The sequence below is a fragment of the Hirundo rustica genome, chromosome 26, assembly GCF_015227805.2.
Source record: "Hirundo rustica isolate bHirRus1 chromosome 26, bHirRus1.pri.v3, whole genome shotgun sequence".
In the NCBI taxonomy this organism is placed as follows: domain Eukaryota; kingdom Metazoa; phylum Chordata; class Aves; order Passeriformes; family Hirundinidae; genus Hirundo; species Hirundo rustica.
Window position 1 is genome coordinate 3,032,108 of NC_053475.1, and position 22,822 is coordinate 3,054,929.

A 22,822-nucleotide genomic window follows, 5' to 3' on the forward strand; every position below is an offset into this window, starting at 1 on the left:
GACAGGTGTATCAGGCACCCAGGGGGTGCTGGCTCCGTGACACTTCCCCACATGGGTCCTCAGGGCCCCTGGGGGATGCTCTGGGTGCCCCTGGGGACACAGAGTGGCTGGAGAACCCCTGGCAGTGAAGGGTATCGGGTTCTCTGTGCTCTTGCACCCATGGGTGGGTGAGCAGGGGGGACACTCCTCCGTCCCGCTGTTCCGTCTGCACACGGCTGAGCAGTAAAACCCTCAGCGTGACACTCCCCTGCTCAGGGGCTGGTGGCCAGTGGCACAGCTCCAGGTGTGGGTGGGGATCCGGGCTGGGTGAGGGGCTGGGGGGCTCCCCCTCCATGTAAGGACCCTGTACCCCCTTGCCCAGCCCAGGCCTGGCATCAGCCCGTGCTGGGTGCACGGGGACACCCACGCCCACGCCGTGTCCCCTGTCCCTGCACCCACAGACGTGTCCCATGCCACCCCGGGGCAGACGCGCACCCGTGGGCCCCGGGGCTGCCGAGTCCCTGTGCACCCAGGCATGATGTCACCCGTTGCCATGGCAATGCTGCTGCATCACTGCGTTGCAGAGCGCCCCAATCCCGGGATTTCCACAGGGGCTGCGTGGCGTGGGCAGCAGGATGGGGCGTGGGTACCTCGGGGACTGGGGGGCGTATGGGTGCTGCTGGGGGCTCCCACAGGGGTGGCAGCAGCTCCAGCCCGCAGGGAGCTCTGTCCCTGTGCCAAAAATGGGTCTGGGCTGCTCAGGGGTACGGGACTGGTGGGCACAGGGTCAGGGCAGTGATGGGGCATTAACCAGCACTTGCAGCTGCCACGTGTGCCTGCATCCCATGGTGTGCCAGGGCACACATCAGCCTGTCCACATTGTGCCACTCACAGCGTGCTGGGGCGATCTGTGACACCGTGTGCGGTGACAGGTGGCACTCAGGTGGGCACCAGAGCAGTGCTGGAGCTGGATGGCACCCAGCACACCAGGAGGATGGCACCGGCCTGGGTTCCTATCCCCAGCTGCCCTTTGGCCCGTTGCACCACCTGTGAGCAAACAGTTCTGACAAGAAATATTCCCAGAGGCTGGAAAAATAAATAACGTAGGGGCTGCTGGCTGCTCCCCTCCCCCGGGGTGGGGGGGACCAGGTGGGGACAGGGTGAAGCCACCATCCCGGGGCCACGCTCCAGCTGGGCACATGGGTGCTGCTCCCACAGCACCGCCCTCGTGCCATCGCTCCTGGGCCTGGCCGTGGTGCCACCAGCCCTGGGGACACTGCAGGATGTCCTCCTGTGCTGGCCCGGGGTGGGTGATTTGTCACCCTCATCCTGGGCACTGGTGACAGCCAGGTGTGGCAGTGGGGGTGCTGCCAGGTGTGTGGGTGTGGCTGGCAGGACTGGGGGTCCTGCAGGTGGCACCCCCAGCTCCCAGGGCCACGCTCTGACCCCACCTCGTGCTTGTCTCGTTGCAGAAGGAGCTGAGCCTGCCGCGCCGAGGAAGAGCGTAAGTCCCCAAGCTGGGCCCCCCAGGGCGTGGGGTGGGGTGTCCCTGGGAGGGCCACACTTGGGGACACAGCACTGGCACCGTGGGTGGCAGCAGGGATGGCTTTGAACGGCACCAGGCCTTGTTGTCCCCAAATCTGGAGTGGCATCATTGTGTTCTCTGGCACTGGAGGGACCTGACTGTACATCTCCTGGGGTGTACTGGGGTGTACTGGGGTGTACTGGGGTGTACTGGGGTTAACGGGGGTGCACTGGGATGTGTTGTGCTCTGCTGTAGGTGTGTTGGGGTGTTCTGAGCTGTACTGGGGTGTACTGGGGTGTACTGGGGTGTACTGGGGTGTACTGAGGTGTTCTGAGCAGTACCGGGGTGTCCTGGGGTGCATTGGGGTGTTCTGAGCACTACTGGGGTGTACTGGGGTGTGTTGTGTTCTGCTGTAAGTGCGTTGGGGTGTTCTGAGCAGTACCGGGGTGCATTGGGCTACACCGGCTGTAGCAGGAGGCTGCTGCAGAGCTGCCCTGGGTGTTTGTGCCGGGGCCGTGCTGGGGATGCCCGGCACCAGCGCTGGGGCTGCGTTAGGGATGCACTGCAGCCATACCGGCACGGTTAGGGATGCTCTGGGGCTGTACCGGGCTGTACCGGGGCTGTACCGGGCTGTACCGGGGCTGTGCCGGGGCTGTGCCGGGCTTGCGGTGTCTCAGCAGCGGCAGCGCCCCGGCACATCCCGGGAGCGGTGCGGATCGGGGCCGCCGCTGGACCGGGCGGGCCGGGTCGGGTGTGCGGGTACCCGGGGGCTCCTGTGCCGAGCCGAGCCGAGCCGAGCCGAGCCGCGGGGGCGGGCCCGGGCCGAGCAGGGAGCCCCGTCGGGGCCGCCGGTGCCGCCCGCCCGCGGGAGCCGCCCAGCGCGGGGGCAGCCGGTGCGGCGGGAGCGGAGCGGGAGCGGGAGCGGGAGCGGGAGCGGAGCGGGGCGGCGGCGGCGGCATGAAGTCGCGTCGGGACAGGCTGAAGATTCCCTCGCTGACCTTGGAGTGAGTCGGAGCCGGGGCGGGGCGCGCCGCTACCGGCACCGGCACCGGCCCCGGGGAGGGCGGCAGGATCCCGGGCCATCCCCGTCCCTCTGCTTCCCTGTCCCGGCATATCCCCCATCCCGGGCCACTCCTATCCCGCTGCATCCCCACCCCCGGGCCGCGGGTCCTGGTCCCTTCTCCTGCGGCCCCGCAGCCTCCCGGTGTCAGCCCCCGCGGCAGCGCCAGACCACCCGCTGTCGTTCCCAGCCACAGACACACGCTGCAGTGTCCCCGCTGTCCTCTGCGCTCCCCCTCCGGCTCTGCCTCGCTTTCCTTGCCTGACCCCCCCAGCCCATGTCCCCTCCTCTCTGGGCCCCCGGCCGCCTCCAGAGCCGGGGGTCGGTGCCACCGAGGGGCCACCAGCGCCATCCGTCCCCCGCTGACACCGCGCCGGCACATCTTGCCTTGCAGCTTGTCTCCGAGCGCCAGAGCCCGACGCTGCTGAGCCCCTGCAGCCCCTGCAGCCCCTGCAGCCCCTTACTAACCCTGCACCCCTGGAGGTAAGACCCCCCCAAACCCTCCCTGGGAACCGTGGCCACCCGCTCCAGGGAAGGAGGGGGCAGAGGTGGAGATGGGGACAGAAAGGCGGGTCCCCTCCACCAGGGACGTCCTGGGCACCCCAAAAGGGTACGAGTGTCTTTGATGAGACACATGGAGTGATGTGGCTGGGGTCTGTGCCAACCCCTGCACACCCCAAAACCAGCCTGGCCGTGCTGCTGGCTTTGTTCTGCTACTGACCGGTCCGTTTTGGGGATCCCCATGGGAATGTTGCGGCAGCAGCTCAGGCTCAGGCTCTGAGCACCCCTGTTGTGAGGGGGGATTTCGAGACTGGAGCAGGGCAGGGCACCGCCATGGGAGCAGGGTGGGAGCGGGGATGGCGCCTGGGAAACCTCCTTTGTCACCTCTTCTGCTGCGCCGTGTGAGGAGGGGCTGCTCCGGGGGTGGGGGGTGAGTTCCCTCCCTCTGCTCCCCCCTCTGTCTTCCCCAAAACACCACACGCCCCTTGTTGGTGCCCCGCCGATGGAGGTGGCGGCCGGGCCCTGCGCCCTGTGCCAGCCGCGCTCTGCCCCGGGGACAAGGTGCACCCGCTGTGCTGGCACCGGCGGTCACAGCCCGCCCTGCGCCCCGTGGCACCCGCGGCACGGAGCTGCCCCTGCCCGGCACCCGGGCGTGACGCCGGTGCCTCCGTCGGTCTCCCGGGGAGAGCAGCTGGTGCCGGCAGAGCGGGATCCGGTGGGGAGCTCTGCCGCTGCTCAGCAACAGGCAGAGCCACTTGTGGGCAGCAAGGCACCTGTGCCCTGCCAGCACACGGGCACCCCGCTGGCACACGGGCACCCCGTCTGCACACGGGCACCCTCCCTGCCGGCACACGGGTACCCCGCCCGCACACGGGCACCCTCCCTGCCGGCACACGGGCACCCTCCCTGCCGGCACACGGGCACCCTCCCTGCCGGCCCCTCCGGGGCCCTGCCCGGCCACCGCTTGCCCCGTAGTGACCGCAGCATGTGGGAAAAGCAGCGCGGCCTTGTGAATGCTCCACTGAGGCCTTGAGGAGAGAGTTTTTGGGATGAGATGGTGACAAGGAAGGGGGATGAGGATGGGGACAGGGACACAGGGACACAGGGACACAGGGACACAGGGACACAGGGACACAGGGACACAGGGACAGGCAGTTCCGTGCTGCTGTCTCATGGCTGCTGGGCAGCACCCAAGGGGAGAGGCGCCGAGCCCCTGCCCAGCCCAGCAGCACCAGGGTCTCTGCCTGCGGCACCGGCCCGGCGAGTGTGGCGATGCCATCATGCCACGCAGCTCGGGAGGTTCTGGTGGCCCCGGTGTGCCACCACGCAGGAGGATGGGTGTCCCTGGTCCGTGCTGGGATCTCCCCGGCTGAACGGGAGAGCCGCTGTGGGCGGGAGCTTGCGGGGCGCTGCCAGGACGCTGCCGGCCGGGTGCCCTTGGAGGACGCATCCCACGGGTGGCGGGGTGCTCCCAGGAATCCCCAGGCTTTGGGGCTGCCCCCGCTGACTTAGGGGATGATATTCGTGGCCCTCGAATGCAGCAGTGGCAGATGTTGAATCTCCATGGTAATCCTGACCCCATTTTGGGGCGCTGCCCTGTCTGTATGGTAACCCTAAGCCCATTTTGGGGCGCTGCCCCATCTCTGAGCTAACCCTGACCCCATTTTGGGGCGCTGCCCTGTCTTTATGGCAATCCCCATCTCCTCTTGGGACGCTGCCCCACCTCCAGGCCAATCCTGACCTTATTTTGGGGGTGATGCCCCATCCTTACCGTCACCCCGACCCCATTTTGTGCGGCTGCCGCCTTTCCGCGCTCACCCCCCCCACCTCCACTTCCTCTCCTTTTGGGGGGGATCCCCCCCATCTCCATGGAAACCCCGACCCCGTTTCGGGGCGCTGCCCGTTTCCATGGGAACCCCGTCGCCGCCGGGCGGGAAGGGGCGGGCGGCAGCGGGAGGCGGCGGCGGCGGGAGGCGGCGGGAGCCCGGCCCCGCTCCCGGCCCCGCTCCCGGCCCCCGGCGCGGCCCCGCACGCTCCCGGGAGCGCGGCTCGGTGCCCGGGAGCGCCGCTCGGTGCCGGAGGACGCGGCCGGGCCCCGGCGGGGCCGCGATGTCGGACCCGAGCTGCTGGGGAGCCGCCCCGCCCGGTTACCGGGGCCAACGGGCGGCTGGAGCCCTCCTCCAGCGCTCCAAGAGGTACCGGCGGCCGCCACCGGCACCGGAGGGGCACCGGCGGGAGGGGCTCAGGGTGGGAGCGGCGCCGGGATGCGCGGTTCGGGGGGGTTTCAGTGGGGGATGCAGCGGGTGCGCGGTTTGGGGGGGCAGCACACGCCACCGTGACCGGGCGGGGGGGATGCGTCCGCACCGGGGGCGCACGTGGTGTGGGGGTTTGGGGGGGTCCCCGGGGTGTGTGGGTTTTTGGGGGGGTCTGGGTGCACCAGAGGATGGAGCAGTGTAGGGTCTGGGGGGGAACACGTGTGTTTGGTGTCTCAGCACTCGGGAGGCACAGTGGGGTTGGGGGGGGTCTGTGCACATCGTGGGGTGCAGCAGGGTGCTTGGTTTGGGGGAGGCAACAATGCACGGGGGGCTGGGCGCCAGGCTGTGCGATATGGGGGAGGCTCCGCACCAGGGTGTGGTTTTTGGGGGTTCTGAGCACTGGAGGGTCACACGTGGCTGTGTGGGTTTGGAGGGGCTGTGCACCACAACTGCATCTTTTTGGGGGGTGCTGTGCACTGAGGCAACACCCTGCAGATCCTGGGTGGGGTGGGCTCTGCAGCGTTGGGGGGGTTGGTTGGGACCCCAGTGCTATAGAGGATGTGGGGTTTAAGGTTCCAGGGCATTCGGGGATGTTTTGGGGTGCTCTGTCCCCATCCTTGGTGTGTGTGGGTTTGGAGGGGGTGTCTTACATGTTCGAGGGGGGGTCACCCCCTGTGCCAAAGTGGATGCTGCTGATGGGATGGAGGCCATGTGGCACGTGGCCTGAGCCGGGGTGAGGGTCCCCAGGGTGCCTGGAGGGGTGGGAAGGGGCTTCATGGTGGCAAAGAACTCCCACCCCCTTTGGCAGCAGGGCTGGGGCAGTGCTGGGGGGTGATAAATGGGGTGCAGTGGGGCTGCCCCGCGTCTCCAGCTGCAAGGCCAGGCCTGACCCAGGCAGGCTGATGGGACACACCCCGAGGAGCGGGACAGGAGGTGCAGGGCACCCCCTGAGCCCCCCAGGCGTGGGTGCTGGAAGCTGGGACTTCCATCCTGCAGGTTCGGGGTGCTGTAGCTGGCCCAGGCATCAAACCCTCGCAAGGCTTTGTGTAACTGAGGTGTTCAAGCTGGTGCGGAGGCAGAGCAGAGAGATTCCCATTGTTGCTGTCTCTCAGTGTCAGAGTGAGCTGGCACAAAGCAACACGGTTGCTTAGCAAAGGTATCCATCCCATCCCAGCCCGGGAAGGCGCCCGCCTCACCTGGGCTGTGGGAATTCCCGCTGCCAGCGCACCAGGACGGGCAAAGAGGGCCTTCAATAATTAAGAAAAGGCACTGCATGGGGTTTTCCAATCTGGAGTGGCCAAGCCAGGGGGGGTTATGGGAGAGATGTGTAATTGGAAAGATGATCTAGGCAGTCATCTGTCTCCAGCTGAGCATGATGAGGCTGTAATTCTCATGAAGGGCAGAGGATTTGCTCTTCTTTCATTGGCATTCCTAGAATCCACGGTGAGGAGCGGTCTGGCCTATTTAACAGAGAGCATATGATGTTGTTTAGTGGGATTAAGAGGTTTGAGGGATCCTAATTTCCCGTGGGGGGATGCGGAGATGACCGGAGCAGGGCAGCAGAGTCGGTAGTTCGATGCTGACGGGGTTCTCCTTCTCCGTGGATGCTGCCCGTGGCTGTTCACACCCCAAACAGCACAAGAAAACAGCCCAGCCAACCTAACAGGTACGATTTCCTACCCACCACCGGGAACCCGCGGTGCAGGGACGTGCAGGGATGCACCCCAGGGTGCTGGGCAGGCTCCTGAGGCTTTTTTTTTGCAGTGCAAAGAAATAAATAAGTCGATAACCAAGTTGTTACCCTGTGATTCCCTTTGAGGATTTAGGACTTTGCTCTTGGGACGTGCCTGATGTGTTGCTTGGTGCTCCAGGGCGGGTTCGTAGGAGCACCCACAGTGCTTTTGGCTGGGGTGGGATGAGGGGACAGGGTGAGGGTGTGGGGGGTCTGTGCCAGGCGGCGAGCTGCATTTCACCATCCAGACCCTGCTCCTCATCCCAGCCCCACTGCAGCCCTCTCCCAGCCCCATCCATCCCTGGAGGCAGCCGAGTTCAGCGCTGTCACAAGTCCTGGAGGACAAGTGTCACGGAGAAACTTGGGATGCAGCTGCTTGGTTCAGTGGGTTTCAAAGTTAAACATGAATTTATCCCACTGGAAAGCAATTTTTTTTTTTCCAGGACGCGGTGATCCATGGCACTTCCCCAAATCTCCAGGCACATTAGAGCTGTTGGGGGATACGGAGCCAGCAAGGAAAGGAGCTGGGAGCACGGACACGTGCTCTCAGTCACGCAGCAGGAGCGGAGCCGCCTGCTCTGCCCTTTGAGATTGCGCCTGTTCCCTTATCACCTCCGGACCCCGCCCTGCTCCCTCCACCCCGCACCCACTTTGTCCCAAACCGATGTTTTCTGCCTCGGATTCACCCGCCTGCAGCCCCGGCAGCGGGCTGGCATCTGGCACATGGTGCCCTGATGCCCTGGGAAGTTTTTAGGGGCGGATCCCGCGGCAGAGGAGCGCGAACTGCAGCCCCTTCGTGCCCTTCCCTGCCTGGACCCCGGTGTTGCACAGCCCTGACCCCGGGCCACCCATCCCTGCTCGCCTGGCAGAGCCGTTTGCCGTGGGACCCCGGCGCTGTGCGGTGCAGCCGCATCCTGGGGAGAGAGGCTCCAGCCTGAGCTCAGGGAGCGTTTGGGGGCAGCCCAGTGGGGTTGGTGGGGTGTCCTGAGCAGGGCCAGGAGTTGGACTCGATGATCCTTGCGGATCAGCTTCGGGATATTTTGGGATTCTGAGGAGCTCTGCCAGGCTCTGCTCCATCTCCTGCCTCTGGACACCCCGTGCCGAGGCCGGCTGCTGCCGCGGTGCCGGCGGGAGCTGGGAGATGCCGGTCCCTCCTCCCAGGCAGCCTCCCGAAGGGTGACACGCCATTCTGCTCCACGCTTTGGGGTCACGCTGCCTGTCACACACTCTCCATGTCCCCTGGAACAAGTGCTGGATGGCAGCGGCTGCGCCGCGGCCAAGGCAGCCTCAGCGCGAGCGGAGCGGGAGATGCTGACAGCGATTTTCCACTCCATTTTTGGTACCAAACGTGCGATTAGGTGATGGAGGCAGAGCGGGCAGCAGCCCCAGCGCCTGCCATCGGGGCTCGGCGGCTGCCTCTGCCCTGGGGCTGGATTCTAGCCCGAGGTTTCCGTGCGGGAAGGATGGGAAGCAGCTGTAGATGATGTGTCGGGCGGAGGGAGGTTACAGCGGCTCAAGATGGTTGTGGGAGCCGAGGGTGGAGCGCACCAGAAACAGGAAACGTCGGCCTCTCTCTGTGTCACCATTACTGCAACTCGCTTCACTAAAGGTTTGTTTTCATTTCCAAAGCGAAAGCGAGGGAGGAGAGGCGACCCCCTTTGTCCGCCGGGCTGTCCCCTCTGCAGGACAGAGGCGCGGGCAGCCCGGTCCCTGCAGCAGGGCCGGCAGTGGGGCGATGTCAGAGCCGCTGGCAGCTCTTCGCAGCTCTGCTGGTTCCTAAACCTCTTCCTGTGCCGCTGGGGGCTGGGGCAGGGCTGCTCACGCTGCCTCGGTTTCCCACCCGGCACACGGAGCCGAGGCTGTGGGTTCTGGCTGCGAGTCTGCAGCTCTAATTGGGGTTCAAGGCTGTGATTAAAGGAGGAAATCAAACACCAGAGGCAGGAAAGAGAGCAGGGTTAGATGGGATGTTGGGGAGGGATTGTTCCCCGTAGGGCAGTGAGGCCCTGGCACAGGATGCCCAGAGCAGCTGTGGCTGCCCCTGGATCCCTGGCAGTGCCCAAGGCCAGCTTGGATGGAGCTTGGAGCACCCTGGGGCAGTGAAAGGTCCCTGGTCATGGCAAGAGGGTGGGATGAGATGATCTTAACGTTCCCTCCCGACCCAAACCATTCTAGGATTCTGTGATTCCAGGAAGGGGCAAATAGTCAGGGAGGGGAAGGTTTCTGTCTCCCCCCAACATCTCAGCTCAGCCCAGGTGCTGAGAAGGAACCTCTGAGCCCTCCAGGGTCACTGCAGCTCCAGGAGAGCTCAGAGCAGTCACAGGATGTGTCCCCGGGACACCCAGGGACCCCTCATCCTGGGTGCAGGGAGGTGCAGAGGAGGGGTTTGGGTCCGTGTGTGTGGAGCTCTGTCCATTCCTGTCCATTCCTGTGGAGCTCTGTCCATCCCTGTGGAGCTCTGTCCATCCCTGTGGAGCTCTGTCCATCCCTGTGGAGCTCTGTCCATGCCTGTGGAGCTCTGCCCACACCTTGCTGACGTTGGCTGTTCATCAGTGTCTTGTCCAGGTCCCACCTGGAGGTTCCTGTTGTGAATCCCTGTCCTTTACACCTGGATACCACAGCTGCCCCTCCCTTCTGCTTTTGGGATCCGTGGAGAATCCCTTCTCTTCCAGTCCACCCCCTCAGTGCTGTGGGTGTTTGTGGCCGTGGTGTGATGTTAAACCCTGTCCTTTAATTAGTAGCATCTGTGTGGGTTCCTGTTCCCAGCCTGGTGAGGAAACTCGGTGTCTTTGCGGAATCTGCAGCCTGAGGAAGCGGAAATACAGGAAGGGGAGGGTTGTCCTCGTGCTTGGGCTTCTGCTCTGTGCTGTGGATATTTGCAGTTTCCTCTTGGCAGAGTGAAGGAGAATTTCAACGAGCCCATCATGTTTTAAATGGGGTTGAAATGTGGGAGTGGGGTACGACAGGAGTGGGAATTCCTGAGGCTGAGCCACTCTTGGACTCAGGGCTGAAAGGAAAAGAAAACCAAAATTCCTGTGAGGGTTGAAACCTCGTGTGCTGGGAGGGTGGGAATGGAGATGGGGATGTGAAGACCCAGCTCTTGTGGCTGTGGCCTTGCAGAGGTGCTCTGTGGGATGCTGGGCTGTGGTACCAGGGTGGGATTTTTGGGGATTTTTGGGTTGTCAAGGTGCTGGTTCTGCTTTTCACCTGCTGCATGTGGCTCACTCCTGATGCTGGAGAGAGCACAACCCAGCCAGGCGAAAATTCCCACAAATTCCTGCTGACACAGCAGTCTCAGGGGGTTGGGACCTCTCTGCTGTGACATGGGGACACCAAGGGCAGGGAGATTTATAGGAACTGGGGGCATTTTCCACCCCTGGAGCAGGTCAGGCTGTGGCCGCTTGGCATTTCCTCCTTTTACATCCCGTTTTCTACTCCTGCCTGGGGCTGTTGCCCAAGGAGCCTCCTGCCTCTGCTCTCCCCAGAGACCAAAACCAGAAGTGGGACCTTGATGGGACAGTTCTTTGTTAAAAATAACCCTGTCTGCCCATCTCCAGCAGCGCTGGGCCTGGGGATGGATCTGTAATCAGTGGGGTGACAGCAGCCGTGTTCCCTGGCACAGGAATTCATGTGCAAGCAGATCCTTACGTGCCTGAGCCCGTCCAGCTCTGGCTGTCATTGATTCCCCGAATTAATTCCCTCTCTTTCCTCCCCAGTTGCCGAAGCAGCAATAGGAAGAGCTTAGTGGTGGGCACCCCCTCTCCCACCCTCTCACGGCCTCTCTCCCCGCTCTCCGTGCCAACAGGTAAGGGATTATCCCAGGGGATGGGTTCAGCATCCCCCAAAATTACCCAAATATTTTGGAGGGCTTCAGCACCTTGTCAGCAGCAGCAGAAGACTGGCTCTGGGCTGCCAGGTGCCTTTTCCGGGGGGGGAAATAGGTTGGGAAGTGGCTTAAACACTTTCTGCTGAAGGAGCAGCCCGAAGCACCCTGGACATTGCACTGGGGTGCGTTTGGGGATGAATTTTCCCCCTTTCTCCCTGCAGCTGGGAGCAGTCCCTTGGACAGCCCACGGAACTTCTCTGCCAGCACCTCCATCAACTTCCCCTTCGCTCGCAGGTGAGCTCCCAACCCCAGTGCCAGAGCAGTAAATATTCACTAGTAAAGATCATTCCCCCACCAGGGAACTGTTCTGTTGATCTCAAGTGACTTGTTTTCCTTTGATTTTTGCTTTTCTTCTGCCTGGTTTCTGGCCTGGTGATGTTTCCTCTGCCATGACTGGTTCCTCCCGCCACCCCAGCCATGCTCCTCGGACTGACAGGTAAATACCAGGGATGGGCATGGGCTGCATTTTGGGGAAGTGTCTGCTCCACATCATCAGGGACCTTCTTTTCTAAGTGTTCAAGGCCGAGCTGGACAGGAGCTGGAGCAATCTGGTCAAGGGGAAGGTGTCTCTGCACATGGCAGCGAGTGGGACTGGGTCTTTGGGCTCCTTTCCAATGCAAGCCCATCTGGGACTCTGTGACCCTTTGTTTGCATCCCTGGGTGGGAAATTTTGCACCAAGACTGGTGCAAATCCCTCTGTTCCCATCACACCACCCCTGCCCATGTGTTCAGCCCCTCCTCGGATTCCTGATGGATTTCTCAGAAGATCTCCAGGGATGGATGCTCATCCAGGTCCCCAGAGAGGCATCCCCTGCCCAGCCCACGCCGCCCCAGATGCAGCCACCAAACCCTGTTTTACTAATTAATTAATTGCGCACACGGAGGGCGGGTGGCTGATTTTAACCCGTCAATCGTCTCATGGAAAAACGCCGGCGGCTCTCGGGTGCTTTGCGCTCTCGGAGCAGAGGGAACAGCCAGGCTGTGGGGTCAGGAGTTTGCCAGTGCTGGAGCTGGATGTGGCACCCTGCCAGCTCCTGCTGTCCTTGACCCCGCACGGGAAATGGCAGTGGGAGGCGAAGAACCTTGTCTTGACCTGGACGTGTCCCCATCCCTCGGAAACATCTCCGAGAGGAAACATTCGCCTGCGTATGAGCAGTTCCCTTCCTGTTTATGGCCAGGATCTGCTCCCCGGCGCCTGCTGTCTCAGGATGAGTCTTTGGGAAATCCCAGTTTCTCACCAAGAAATCTCCCAGCAGGCTGAGTTTTGCTCTAATTAAAAATCAGACTCTCGCGGGCGTTTTTTTGGAGGTTTTTTTTTTTTTTTGCCCTGTCTGAAAAGGATTTGACGGAGCCCCAGCTTTGTCCCTTCGCAGTGACCCTGCTGCCTGCCACTGTCCCTTCACACTGTGGCTGCAGAACAGCCCCCCTCACCTGCAAACCCCTTCTTTCACCCAATTTCAGTCCATTCTGAAAAAGTATTTCAGAGCTTTATTCCTCAAGTCACCCCTGTGTCCTGTTCCCCAGCTTTTGGCTCAGATGTTGCTGATTTGCATTCAGACGCTGGGTTTTTTTTCCCTGTGTGTGATTTTCACGTTTGCACTCGCAGGGCTGATGGCAGAAGGTGGTCACTGGCTTCGTTACCCTCCTCTGGCTATGGGACCAACACCCCCAGCTCCACGGTCTCGGTAACGTCTGCTCTCTCATGCTCTCTCATTAGATGATAAGATCCTAAATCCCCTGATTTTTGGTGAAATGCCTCCCAAGCTCCATGGTGCTGGCTTCTAAAGGACCATCCTGCATCCTGCTTCCCAAATGAGCTTTCAAGACAGTCATAAGGCTTGGCTGTGGGCTTGCAGCATCCCTGGGGTGTCCAATTACAGCGTCTCTGGGTTAACTTCATCCCTGGGGTTACAGCATCTCTGGGAGTTACAGTGTTCCTGGGGTTACAGTGTTCCTGGGGTTACAGAGTTCCTGGGGTTACAGCATCCCTGGACATTAGAGCATCCCTGGGGTTACAGCACCCCTGGGGTTACAGCATCCCTGGGAGTTACAGTGTTCCTGGGGTTACAGTGTTCCTGGGGTTACAGTGTTCCTGGGGTTACAGCATCCCTGGGAGTTACAGTGCTCCTGGGGTTACAGTGCTCCTGGGGTTACAGTGTTCCTGGGGTTACAGAGTTCCTGGACATTAGAGCACCCCTGGGGTTACAGCATCCCTGGGGTTACAGCATCCCTGGGAGTTACAGCATCCCTGGGGTTACAGTGCTCCTGGGGTTACAGCATCCCTGGGGTTACAGCATCCCTGGGAGTTACAGCATCCCTGGGAGTTACAGCATCCCTGGGGTTACAGTGCTCCTGGGGTTACAGCATCCCTGGGGTTACAGCATCCCTGGGGTTACAGCATCCCTGGCAGTTACAGTGCTCCTGGGGTTACAGCATCCCTGGACATTAGAGCATCCCTGGACATTAGAGCATCCCTGGGGTTACAGCACCCCTGGGGTTACAGCATCCCTGGGAGTTACAGTGCTCCTGGGGTTACAGCATCCCTGGACATTAGAGCATCCCTGGGGTTACAGCATCCCTGGGGTTACAGCATCCCTGGGGTTACAGCATCCCTGGGAGTTACAGTGTTCCTGGGGTTACAGCATCCCTGGGGTTACAGCATCCCTGGGGTCACAGCATCCCTGGGAGTTACAGTGTCCCTGGGTGTGACAGGACTGAGGTTCCTGCATTGCCGGAGTTACAAGGGATCAGTGGAGCCAAACTGAGTGGGAGAATGGAGGATTTGGGCTGGGAGTGGGCAGTGCAGACCTCCCCAGACTGCTGCTCAACACATTTCACACTCCCAAGCCCAGCCTGTGCTGCCTGTCAGCATTTCCAGGCTCCTAAGAGGCTCCAAGGGACATTTGCCTCACGTGCTTGCTGGTTCCTGCTGCTGGGAATCATGTGTTGGAACCCTGGAGGCTGAGAATTTCAGGCTTTCTGTGCTAAAAGGCACTGACCCTTAGGCAGGCACTGCATTTGACCTGAGGCCGTGGAACAGGCTTCCAAAATTGAGTGACGGCACTGGGGTTGTGAGTGTGTAGTTTGAATGGTATTGTGTGATCTCACAGGGAGAAAAACTTTGGATTTAAGGTTTTAGTATACAGTAATGTATATGGGGGAAGATGGAGGATTTTGGGCATTGTCTAGGTTCTAGTTCTTTCACCTTCTTCTTCATTGTTTTGAGTGGTTTTTTCTAATTGGGTGAAGAGGTCTGCATTGCGGACCTTGGGTGGTCAATTATTGGGTTAAAAGTATAAATAATATAGGTGTCATCTCATTATTGGGTAATTAGTGCTTAAAAGACAGTGGAAAGAGTTAGAGACAGAGCCGTTTTCTACCTTTTTGTCTGGAACTCACAACTGGTGACACTGCTTTAGATAAGAATTAATGAACACCTGAGTCCCAACACGAGAAAGCTCCGTCCCCTGTGCTTTAATCCCGGCTGTAACACAAGAGGAGATAAGAAACCGACGAGCACGGAGCCATCCCCTGATCTCCTGCATCCCTCTCTCTCTTCCCAGTCATCTTCATCCTCCCAGGAGCGCCTGCACCAGCTGCCGTACCAGCCCACCCCCGACGAGCTGCATTTCCTTTCTAAGCATTTCCGCAGTACGGAGAGCGTCACGGACGAGGAGGGCAGGCACTCGCCCTGCCTGCGCCCACGATCCAGGAGCCTCAGGTGGGGCACCCAGCAGCTCCCAGGACACTGCACCGGGTGCTGGCACCTCCAGGGCATCCTCTGCCCTCTCACGAGCTGTTCCTGGGGTGTCCTGGTCCTGCTAAGCCTGTCCCAAACCCTGATCCGGGTTCTCCCCTTGGGGGGAAGTGGAGGAACTTTGGCTTGATGTTGTAGGTGCCTCATCCCTGGAAATATTCAAGGTCAGGTTGGGTGATGCTCTGAGCGACCTGGCCTGGTGGAAGTTGTCCCAAAGTATTCCATGATTCTGTGGTCCTGAGCACCACGGTCTGGCTCTCAGCAGGTTCTCAGCTGTTGGGATGTGGCACTGCTCTCCTGGCAGCAGGCAATGCCTGTCTCTGTTCTGAAGAACCACCACATGTCTCCTAGAGCTGAAGCTGGAGAAGCTGGGGTTTGTCCCACAGTAGTTGGTTTGCAGCCTCTTGCTGGTTTGTCTGAATGATTTTGGTGGCGAGGAAGGGGTCACCAAGCAGAAGCCCAAGCAGTGGCCATCCTTCTATGACTTACCTGCAGCAAAAAAATGAAAATCCCATTTCTGGGCTTGGATCAGAAAACATCACCTTTGCTTGCTGGCACTGGCCTTTGCCTCTGCAAAAGAGCCCCACGGGGCGAATGGGCATTTGTGAGCTGGAGAGAGGAAAATTTGGAGGAGGCGTCAAGGCAGTGGCCATGGCACTGTGTGAGCTGACCCTCAGCTGTACCTGCTGAGCTCCAGGCTGCTGCTCCAGGAGCACACCCTGTGCAGTGAGCCACCTACGCCGCCCAGCACCGCCGGCTTGTGCTTTTTGCAGGGGATGTTTTGGTTAAATCCTCTTTTCCCTCTGAAAAATCTCCTGACCCTCTTTGCTACCAGAGGCAGAGCCACAGCCCTGCGTGTTGCCGGCTAAAATTTCATTAAAATCAGATTAATTACCTGACAGGGGTTTGCAAGTGGCGAGATTTTCACTGAGGAGATGCCAGTTCTGCAGTTGGCACAGCAAAGGCTGAGACAGGGCTGGGGCTGGTTTTTATCACCGTGTTTATAATTTTATAGTGGTTAATGGGCTGCTGGCTGCTCCTGTGACTTGCTTTGCGTAACAGGATCATGGGGCAGAGCCCTGGGAGGGGCAGTGTCGGGTGAGGGAAGGAGGAAAACCATGTTTAATGAAGGTTGCTGTGTCCACCACGAGGTTTGGTTGCGTTTTTTGTTTGCTGGCGAGCTGCAAAAATGGCAACGATGGCAAGAAATTGTGGGCTCCAGAGGAAGGGAAAGGTGAGCTCGTTCTTCCAAGGCGAGTGGATGACGGAGCAGCCTCTCAGTTCTGGATTTCCAAGTGACTTGTGCTTGGGCACCTGGGTTAATCTTCCCTACACCACATCCCAGGGACCTCCAGTGGTCGGGATGCTGCTGGGAGCGCTGCCCAAGGCTGGTGGCTCCACTTGGAGGGGTTTTAACCACTTGGAGCCAGGAGTTGGGAGGAGGGACCGGACTGCTCTGCAGGGGCAGCGGCTGTTTGTGTGAGTGCAAATGAAGCTCGTAACGCCGCCCTCCTCCTCCCCCTGCAGCCCCGGACGGACGAGCGGAACGTTCGATAATGAGGTGGTGATGATGAACCACGTCTACAAGGAGAGGTTCCCCAAGGTAACTGCCAGGACTCCGGGCACGAGCGCGTTGGTGCCTCCTTGGCATCCTGGCAGTGCCTTCTCCAGAGCGAGCTCTGCTCCCTGCGGGAGTATGGAATGCCTGGGTAGATCACGGCGGGTGCTGGGGACACTGGAGGCATCATAAACCTGAGGTTTCTTACCCACACGAGTGCCCCATCACGCAAGCGGGCAGAGGGCTCTGGAGACTTGGGTGGAGCTTTTGCAGTCTGTTGGAAGCTGGGTCCCAGGTGGGGCCTTTTGTTAAAAGTTAAATCCTCACATATCACAGCTACCTCCATGAATTTGTTACTGCTAAAATATTTAGTCCTGGGTAACACATCCCAAATATCATAATACAATTGTGAAAAGGGTCAGTAATTTAAATAAAGTTTGCTGCGCAGCTATGAAATTAATTTCATAGGTTGATCAATGCAAAGCAATGCCTAATGCAAGCCTTAAATCACTTCCCTAAGGCAATAATTCCATTTCAGCAAGGATGAGAGGCTGATCTCTATTAAAAACATAAAAAATGGCCCCAAATATTGACATGTGTACGTAAATATTTGAGCTGCAGGAGGTGGTGGAATGAGATTCTGGATGGCCAAACCGAGTGCAGGAGGTGGTCGGGTGAGATCCTGGATGGTCAAATCAAATGCAGGAGGTGGTAGGATGAGATCCTGACTGATAAAACCCAGTGCAGGGGGTGGAAGGATGAGATCCTGACTGATAAAATCCAGTGCAGGGGGTGGAAGGATGAGATCCTGACTGATAAAATCCAGTGCAGGGGGTGGAAGGATGAGATCCTGACTGATAAAATCCAGTGCAGGGGGTGGAAGGATGAGATCCTGACTGATAAAATCAAATGCAGGGGGTGGTAGGATGAGATCCTTACTGATAAAATCCAGTGCAGGGGGTGGAAGGATGAGATCCTGACTGATAAAATCAAATGCAGGGGGTGGTAGGATGAGATCCTGACTGATAAAATCCAGTGCAGGGGGTGGAAGGATGAGATCCTGACTGATAAAATCCAGTGCAGGGGGTGGAAGGATGAGATCCTGACTGATAAAATCCAGTGCAGGGGGTGGAAGGATGAGATCCTGACTGATAAAATCCAGTGCAGGGGGTGGAAGGATGAGATCCTGGCTGGCCAAACCCGTGTGTTCCTGGCCATCACCGTCCCCTCTGCCTTGCAGGCCACGGCCCAGATGGAAGAGCGCCTGCAGGACACCATCACGAACTTCTCCCCGAGCAGCACCCTGCCCCTGGCTGATGGAGTGCTGGGCTTCATCCACCACCAGATCATCGAGCTGGCCCGGGACTGCCTGGCCAAGTCCCAGGGAGCTCTCATCACCTCCCGCTACTTCATGGAGCTGCAGGAGAAACTGGAGAAGATGCTCCGAGACGTGAGTACGGGGCAGTTCCCTGCCTGGTGCCACCTCGTGGGGCCACCAAGAGACACCTGTCTTCTGTCTCCATTCCCGACAGGCTCAGGAGCGTTCTGAGAGCGAGGAAGTGAAGTTCATTGACCAGTTGGTGAGGAAGCTGCTGATCATCATCTCCCGCCCTGCCCGACTTCTGGAGTGCCTGGTAAGGCTTGGAAGCTCCTGTCTTGCCCTTCATGGTGTGTGCCAGCCCGGAGAGGAGGCAAAGCCTCCAGGATGCCCCTGGATCCCTGGAAATGTGCAGGGACAGGTTGGATGGGGCTTGGAGCAGCCTGGGATGGTGGAAGGTTTCCCTGCCCATGGCAGTGGGTTGGAATGAGATGATCTTCAAGTTCCCTTCCAGCCCAAACCGTTCTGTGGCTCTGTGGTTTTCAGGTTTTTTTTTTTTTTTTTTTTGGCTGATTTGCTGGATTTCTAAAGCTGTGACTTTTTGCTGTGGCCCCTGATGAAGTTTTCATCTCCCTTAGTTTTTCTTCCAAGGCCAACTCACAGAGCTGCATTTTTATTTGCATCACCCTTGACGTGGGGAATGATGGGGGAACGCTGCGTCCGGGGCCTGTCCCCAGTCACAGGCGTCACCTGCAAGGCCTAGAGGAAAAGTTTAACTTTGCAAAATCTCTCTCCTCAACTGTGCTCGGTTTTCCCCATCCAGGAATTCGACCCAGAGGAGTTTTACCATCTCCTGGAAGCTGCAGAAGGACACGCCAAAGTTGGACAGGGAATAAAGACCGATATTCCCCGATACATCATCAGCCAGCTGGGGCTCGTCAAGGACCCACTGGAGGGTAGGGAAGCACTTGGGCTGGGGGCTCTGAGGTCTGCAGCAGGATTTGGACTCCCAGTTTGGCCGCTGGTGATCACGATTGAGCACTGGGAGGTGTCAGGGTGACCTGTAGGGCTGAGCTGGTGTCATGGCAGGGAGGTCACAGCAGGACCAGGATGATGGCCAAGTCCTTCTGGCCAGCCCCACATCCCTTATTATTGCTTTCAACACGTTCAGCAAAGCAGATTAAGCTCAAAAACACTTAATCCATGGCCCTGGGGGGGAAATCATAATCCCTGGAGAATGCAGGAATGACTATCAAAAAAAAAAAAAAAAAAAAGGAGAATTATATAAATGTTTAACCTCGTGTTGAACTTCTTAACGTCATGACCTGAATTTCTCCATACAATAGCTCGAGCAAAGCATGTGGCTAAATCCCCGCGGGGTCTCTGGATTTGGAGGGAGAGTGGTTGGGCAGGGGGTGATTTTGATGGGTGTTGAGCATGAGGGAAGTGAAAACCATCCCTGTCATCTGCAGAAATGGGGCAGCTGGATCACTTTGACAGCGGGAACACCATCACCCCGGAGAACGATGACACCTGTGAGGTGAGAGTGGCCTCACCCGCGTGTCCCACCCGCTGCCTCCAGCTCCCTCCCACCTCACCCCACAGCAGGGCTCCTTGCAGCTGTCCTGCACTGGGAGATGTTCATTTTGGATTGTCCCCAGGGGTGATTGATGTGTTCAAGGGGAAGATCTCAGTGCCTCATTTGGCTTCTTGAGTGGACAGAGCTCAGAGTGGGCTCTTGATCTGCAGGGCATCTCGGGCTTCTGGTTTGGGGTTTGTGACTGGGGAGGGCTCTGGCAGAAAGAAGCTTTTGGAAGTGGTACATGATGGTGCTGGGTGAATTCCTGCCTACATTAAAAACCCGTGTCTTCCTCAGAGCCAGCCTTCGGTCACCGTCCCGCGGAGGAAGCCCTGCGAGGGGGACTTTGAGACCATCAAGCTGATCAGCAACGGCGCTTACGGGTGAGTTGGGGAGCTCCTGTCACTTCTCTCCACCCGTAAACGACTCCCCTCTTTGTCCAAGCCCCATGTGTGGGGCGGTCAGTGCTGGTGGTGGAGGACCTGTGTTGAGGTCCAGCCGTTCCTCCAGGGCCGTGTACCTGGTGAGGCACAGGGAGACGCGGCAGCGCTTCGCCCTGAAGAAAATCAACAAGCAGAACCTTATCCTGAGGAACCAGATCCAGCAGGTGTTCGTGGAGAGGGACATCCTCACCTTCGCCGAGAACCCCTTCGTGGTCAGCATGTTCTGCTCCTTCGAGACGAAGCGACACCTCTGCATGGTCATGGAGTACGTGGAAGGTGAGAGCAGGACTCGGGGCTGGATGGTGCAGGGAAGAGGGGAGGACATCAAAGTCTGAGCATCAAGGACACCACCTGGACACCTCCTGCCCTGCTTTGCTCCAGGCAGCAGAGGGAAGCACAAGGAGATGGTTTTGTGATCCTGATCTCCTTGATGAAGGGGGTGGCCGTGGTCACCTCGGAGAGCGTTTGTGCCCCACGCCTGGGGATCAGCTGCTCAGGGGGGCTGGCTGGGAGCCTGCTGGTGCTGCTGACCTCGCTGCCCTCCCTGAGCCCCCCGTGTTCCCACAGGGGGGGATTGTGCCACGTTGCTGAAGAACATGGGCCCGCTGCCCGTTGACATGGCCAAGATGTACTTTGCTGAGACCGTTCTTGCACTGGAGTATCTCCACAACTACGGCATCGTCCACCGGGACCTCAAACCTGACAAGTGAGGATGTGGGCCAGGTCTGAGCAAGGGTGGGGGTGGCTTTGGATGGGGAAAGGAAAGCCAAGAGGGAAGGGCAGGATGGGTTTTGTTCCCCAGAAACTGGTTCTGTGCTGTTGCATCAGGACCAGAGGCCCTGGGGTGCGGCTGGTCCGTCTCAGGTCTCCCCAGAAGCAAGCAGCAGCATCGTGGGGTGTCTGTCTTCTCTTGCAGCTTGCTCATCACCTCCATGGGCCACATAAAGCTGACGGACTTTGGTCTGTCCAAGATCGGCCTGATGAACATGACCACGAACCTCTACGAAGGGCACATGGAGAAGGACACGCGGGAGTTCATGGACAAGCAGGTACGAGGTCCTGCCCCACGGGGCTGACCTGCCGTCACCGGGGCCTCAGATAACCTCGGGATTTGTTGCAAGGGTCACTGCAGAGGTGTCAGCCCCTGCTTCCCACGCAGGTGTGTGGCACTCCAGAGTACATTGCCCCCGAAGTCATCCTCATCCAGGGCTACGGGAAGCCCGTGGACTGGTGGGCCATGGGCATCATCCTCTACGAGTTCCTGGTGGGCTGCGTGCCCTTCTTCGGAGACACCCCCGAGGAGCTCTTCGGGCAGGTCATCAGTGGTGAGTGTCAGGGCAGGTTTGTGCTCCCAGCAGCCAAGGCTCGTCCTTTAACGCGTGGGAAGCTTCATTCCTTCCTGTCACACTCTGAACGGTGAGGAGGCTCCTCAAGCTTTGACTTCCCGCTTTGGGAGGGCCCTTCCCCTGCTGCTGCTCCCCGGGGACTTCCCTGTTGCCCAGAAATGTCCAACCCCTTCCAGCCACCCCAAACCCCTGTTTCATTTTCCTTGCAGATGAAATTATGTGGCCAGAAGGGGACGAGGCGCTCCCTGCAGATGCCCAGGACCTGATCACACGGCTGCTGAGGCAGTGTCCCCTCGAGCGCCTGGGCACTGGTACGCACGCCAGGCCCCTCGGGGGGTGACCTGGCACCTTGATTCCCAACAAATTTGCATGGCTTTGAGTCCAAAGCATGTCCTACCATGCTGAGGGTGCTCTGAGGAGGTCTCCTGCTCGGGGTTCCCCCCAGGAAGGCAGCACAGGGCCCCAATCCATCTTTTTTAAGCTGTTTGCTCTGTGTGGAGGAGAGACTGTGCTGTTTGGGGTGGGAGTGGGAGCATCCTGGATCCTGCCCCATACCCGACATGGGTTTCTCTGCCTGGCAGGAGGTGCACATGAGGTGAAGCACCATTCCTTCTTCCTCCATCTGGACTGGAATGGGCTGCTGCGGCAGAAGGCTGAGTTCATTCCCCAGCTGGAGTCGGAGGATGACACCAGCTACTTTGACAGTGAGGCCAAACCCACCCCTCTTCCACCTCTGCCAATCCATTATCCCAGCTGCACTTTGGGTGAAAATCTCCAGGGTGAAGCTGGTGGCTGTACAAGCCAAGTCACAAAAGATACAATCTTCTTTCCAGGCTTATCAGCTTCCTCCCCATGAAACTCCCTTGGGGTCTGGGACGGGGCTGTCACCCCACGGGTGTGGGTCCCACCTGGCCCTGCTGCAGGCAGGATGTGGGGTGCTGCAGGCAGGGTGACATCCCTTCCCCCTCTGGCTCCTGCTTTCAGCTCGCTCCGAGAGGTATCGTCACTTGGATTCGGAGGATGAGGAAACCAACGACGAGGAATCGTCGGTGGAGATCGGGCAGTTCTCCTCCTGCTCCCACCGCTTCAGCAAGGTGCTCCAGTCCCTCCTGCAGCATCCAAAATGCCTAAATTCCCAAACTCCTGCTCCTTGCTGATGGCTCCTCTCCTTTCTCAGGTGTACAGCAGCTCAGAATTCCTGGCGGTCAACTCCACCCTCAGCCTCTCCTCCTCTGACCGGAGCCACTGCGATGACAAAGAGGAGCGGTGGGACCGGCACTCGGGAGATGAGGACAGGAGCCGGCCAGCGGGCACTGAGCCGCGGTGCGTGGTCAGGGGGGGCTGCACTGCTGGTGTGGGCTCTTGCCAGGGCCCAGGGCTTGTGCCAGCACTGAGGGATTGTGTCAGGACCAAGGGTTTGTGCTGCCATCACGGGTTTGTGATGGTACTGGGGGGTTTGTGTTATTTCTGAGGGTTCACCGAGGTCAGCGGGACGTGTCCTGGGGGTGCTGCAGTGGCTCAGTGCCACCCCCCTTGCCCGCTTTGGGCTGTCCTGAGCCCTCCCGCTCTTCCCACGCAGCCTCCGCTCCTGGACGTCGGGCAGCTCCACGCCGTACACCTCCCGGCACGAGCGGAGCCGCAGCCCCACCGCGCTGCCCAGCACCCTCAGCCTGGACACCATGCCCAAGTTTGCCTTCTCCTCGGAGGACGAGAGCCCTTGCGTGGCGTCCTCCAAGCCAGAGAGACCCAAGTTTGTGGTGGGAGACTCGGACGCGGGGGCTGGCGGCGCGGTGAAGCCGTCGGCGTTATCCGGTGCGTGGGCTCTGGGCACCGGTGTGGGGCACCCTGGGGGCAGCCAGGGTCCTGCATGGCACGGGATGTCTTCT

At 59.7% G+C, this 22,822-nt stretch overlaps 1 protein-coding gene across 10 annotated transcripts in view; it reads left to right on the top strand.

Moving 5' to 3' along the window:
* Positions 1 to 22,822, top strand: part of MAST3 (microtubule associated serine/threonine kinase 3) — a 28,416-nt gene that overhangs the window by 1,458 nt on the left and 4,136 nt on the right. For 3 of the 10 annotated variants that reach the window (XM_058423634.1, XM_040087019.2, XM_040087022.2), the window contains exons 2-22: positions 1,452 to 1,483; positions 10,766 to 10,854; positions 11,097 to 11,169; positions 11,351 to 11,371; positions 12,542 to 12,620; positions 14,499 to 14,656; positions 16,220 to 16,295; positions 17,491 to 17,700; positions 17,783 to 17,884; positions 18,392 to 18,524; positions 19,041 to 19,108; positions 19,445 to 19,530; positions 19,658 to 19,866; positions 20,158 to 20,296; positions 20,507 to 20,639; positions 20,750 to 20,915; positions 21,146 to 21,247; positions 21,518 to 21,640; positions 21,921 to 22,030; positions 22,114 to 22,259; positions 22,516 to 22,748. In XM_058423634.1, coding sequence (XP_058279617.1) covers positions 1,452 to 1,483; positions 10,766 to 10,854; positions 11,097 to 11,169; positions 11,351 to 11,371; positions 12,542 to 12,620; positions 14,499 to 14,656; positions 16,220 to 16,295; positions 17,491 to 17,700; positions 17,783 to 17,884; positions 18,392 to 18,524; positions 19,041 to 19,108; positions 19,445 to 19,530; positions 19,658 to 19,866; positions 20,158 to 20,296; positions 20,507 to 20,639; positions 20,750 to 20,915; positions 21,146 to 21,247; positions 21,518 to 21,640; positions 21,921 to 22,030; positions 22,114 to 22,259; positions 22,516 to 22,748 — 2,488 coding nt within the window. Of the gene's footprint in view, positions 1 to 1,451; positions 1,484 to 2,820; positions 3,048 to 5,174; positions 5,261 to 10,765; positions 10,855 to 11,096; positions 11,170 to 11,350; positions 11,372 to 12,541; positions 12,621 to 14,498; positions 14,657 to 16,219; positions 16,296 to 17,490; positions 17,701 to 17,782; positions 17,885 to 18,391; positions 18,525 to 19,040; positions 19,109 to 19,444; positions 19,531 to 19,657; positions 19,867 to 20,157; positions 20,297 to 20,506; positions 20,640 to 20,749; positions 20,916 to 21,145; positions 21,248 to 21,517; positions 21,641 to 21,920; positions 22,031 to 22,113; positions 22,260 to 22,515; positions 22,749 to 22,822 lie in introns of those variants that run through there. The other 7 variants (XM_058423631.1, XM_058423632.1, XM_058423633.1 and 4 more) reach the window with 5 other exon arrangements.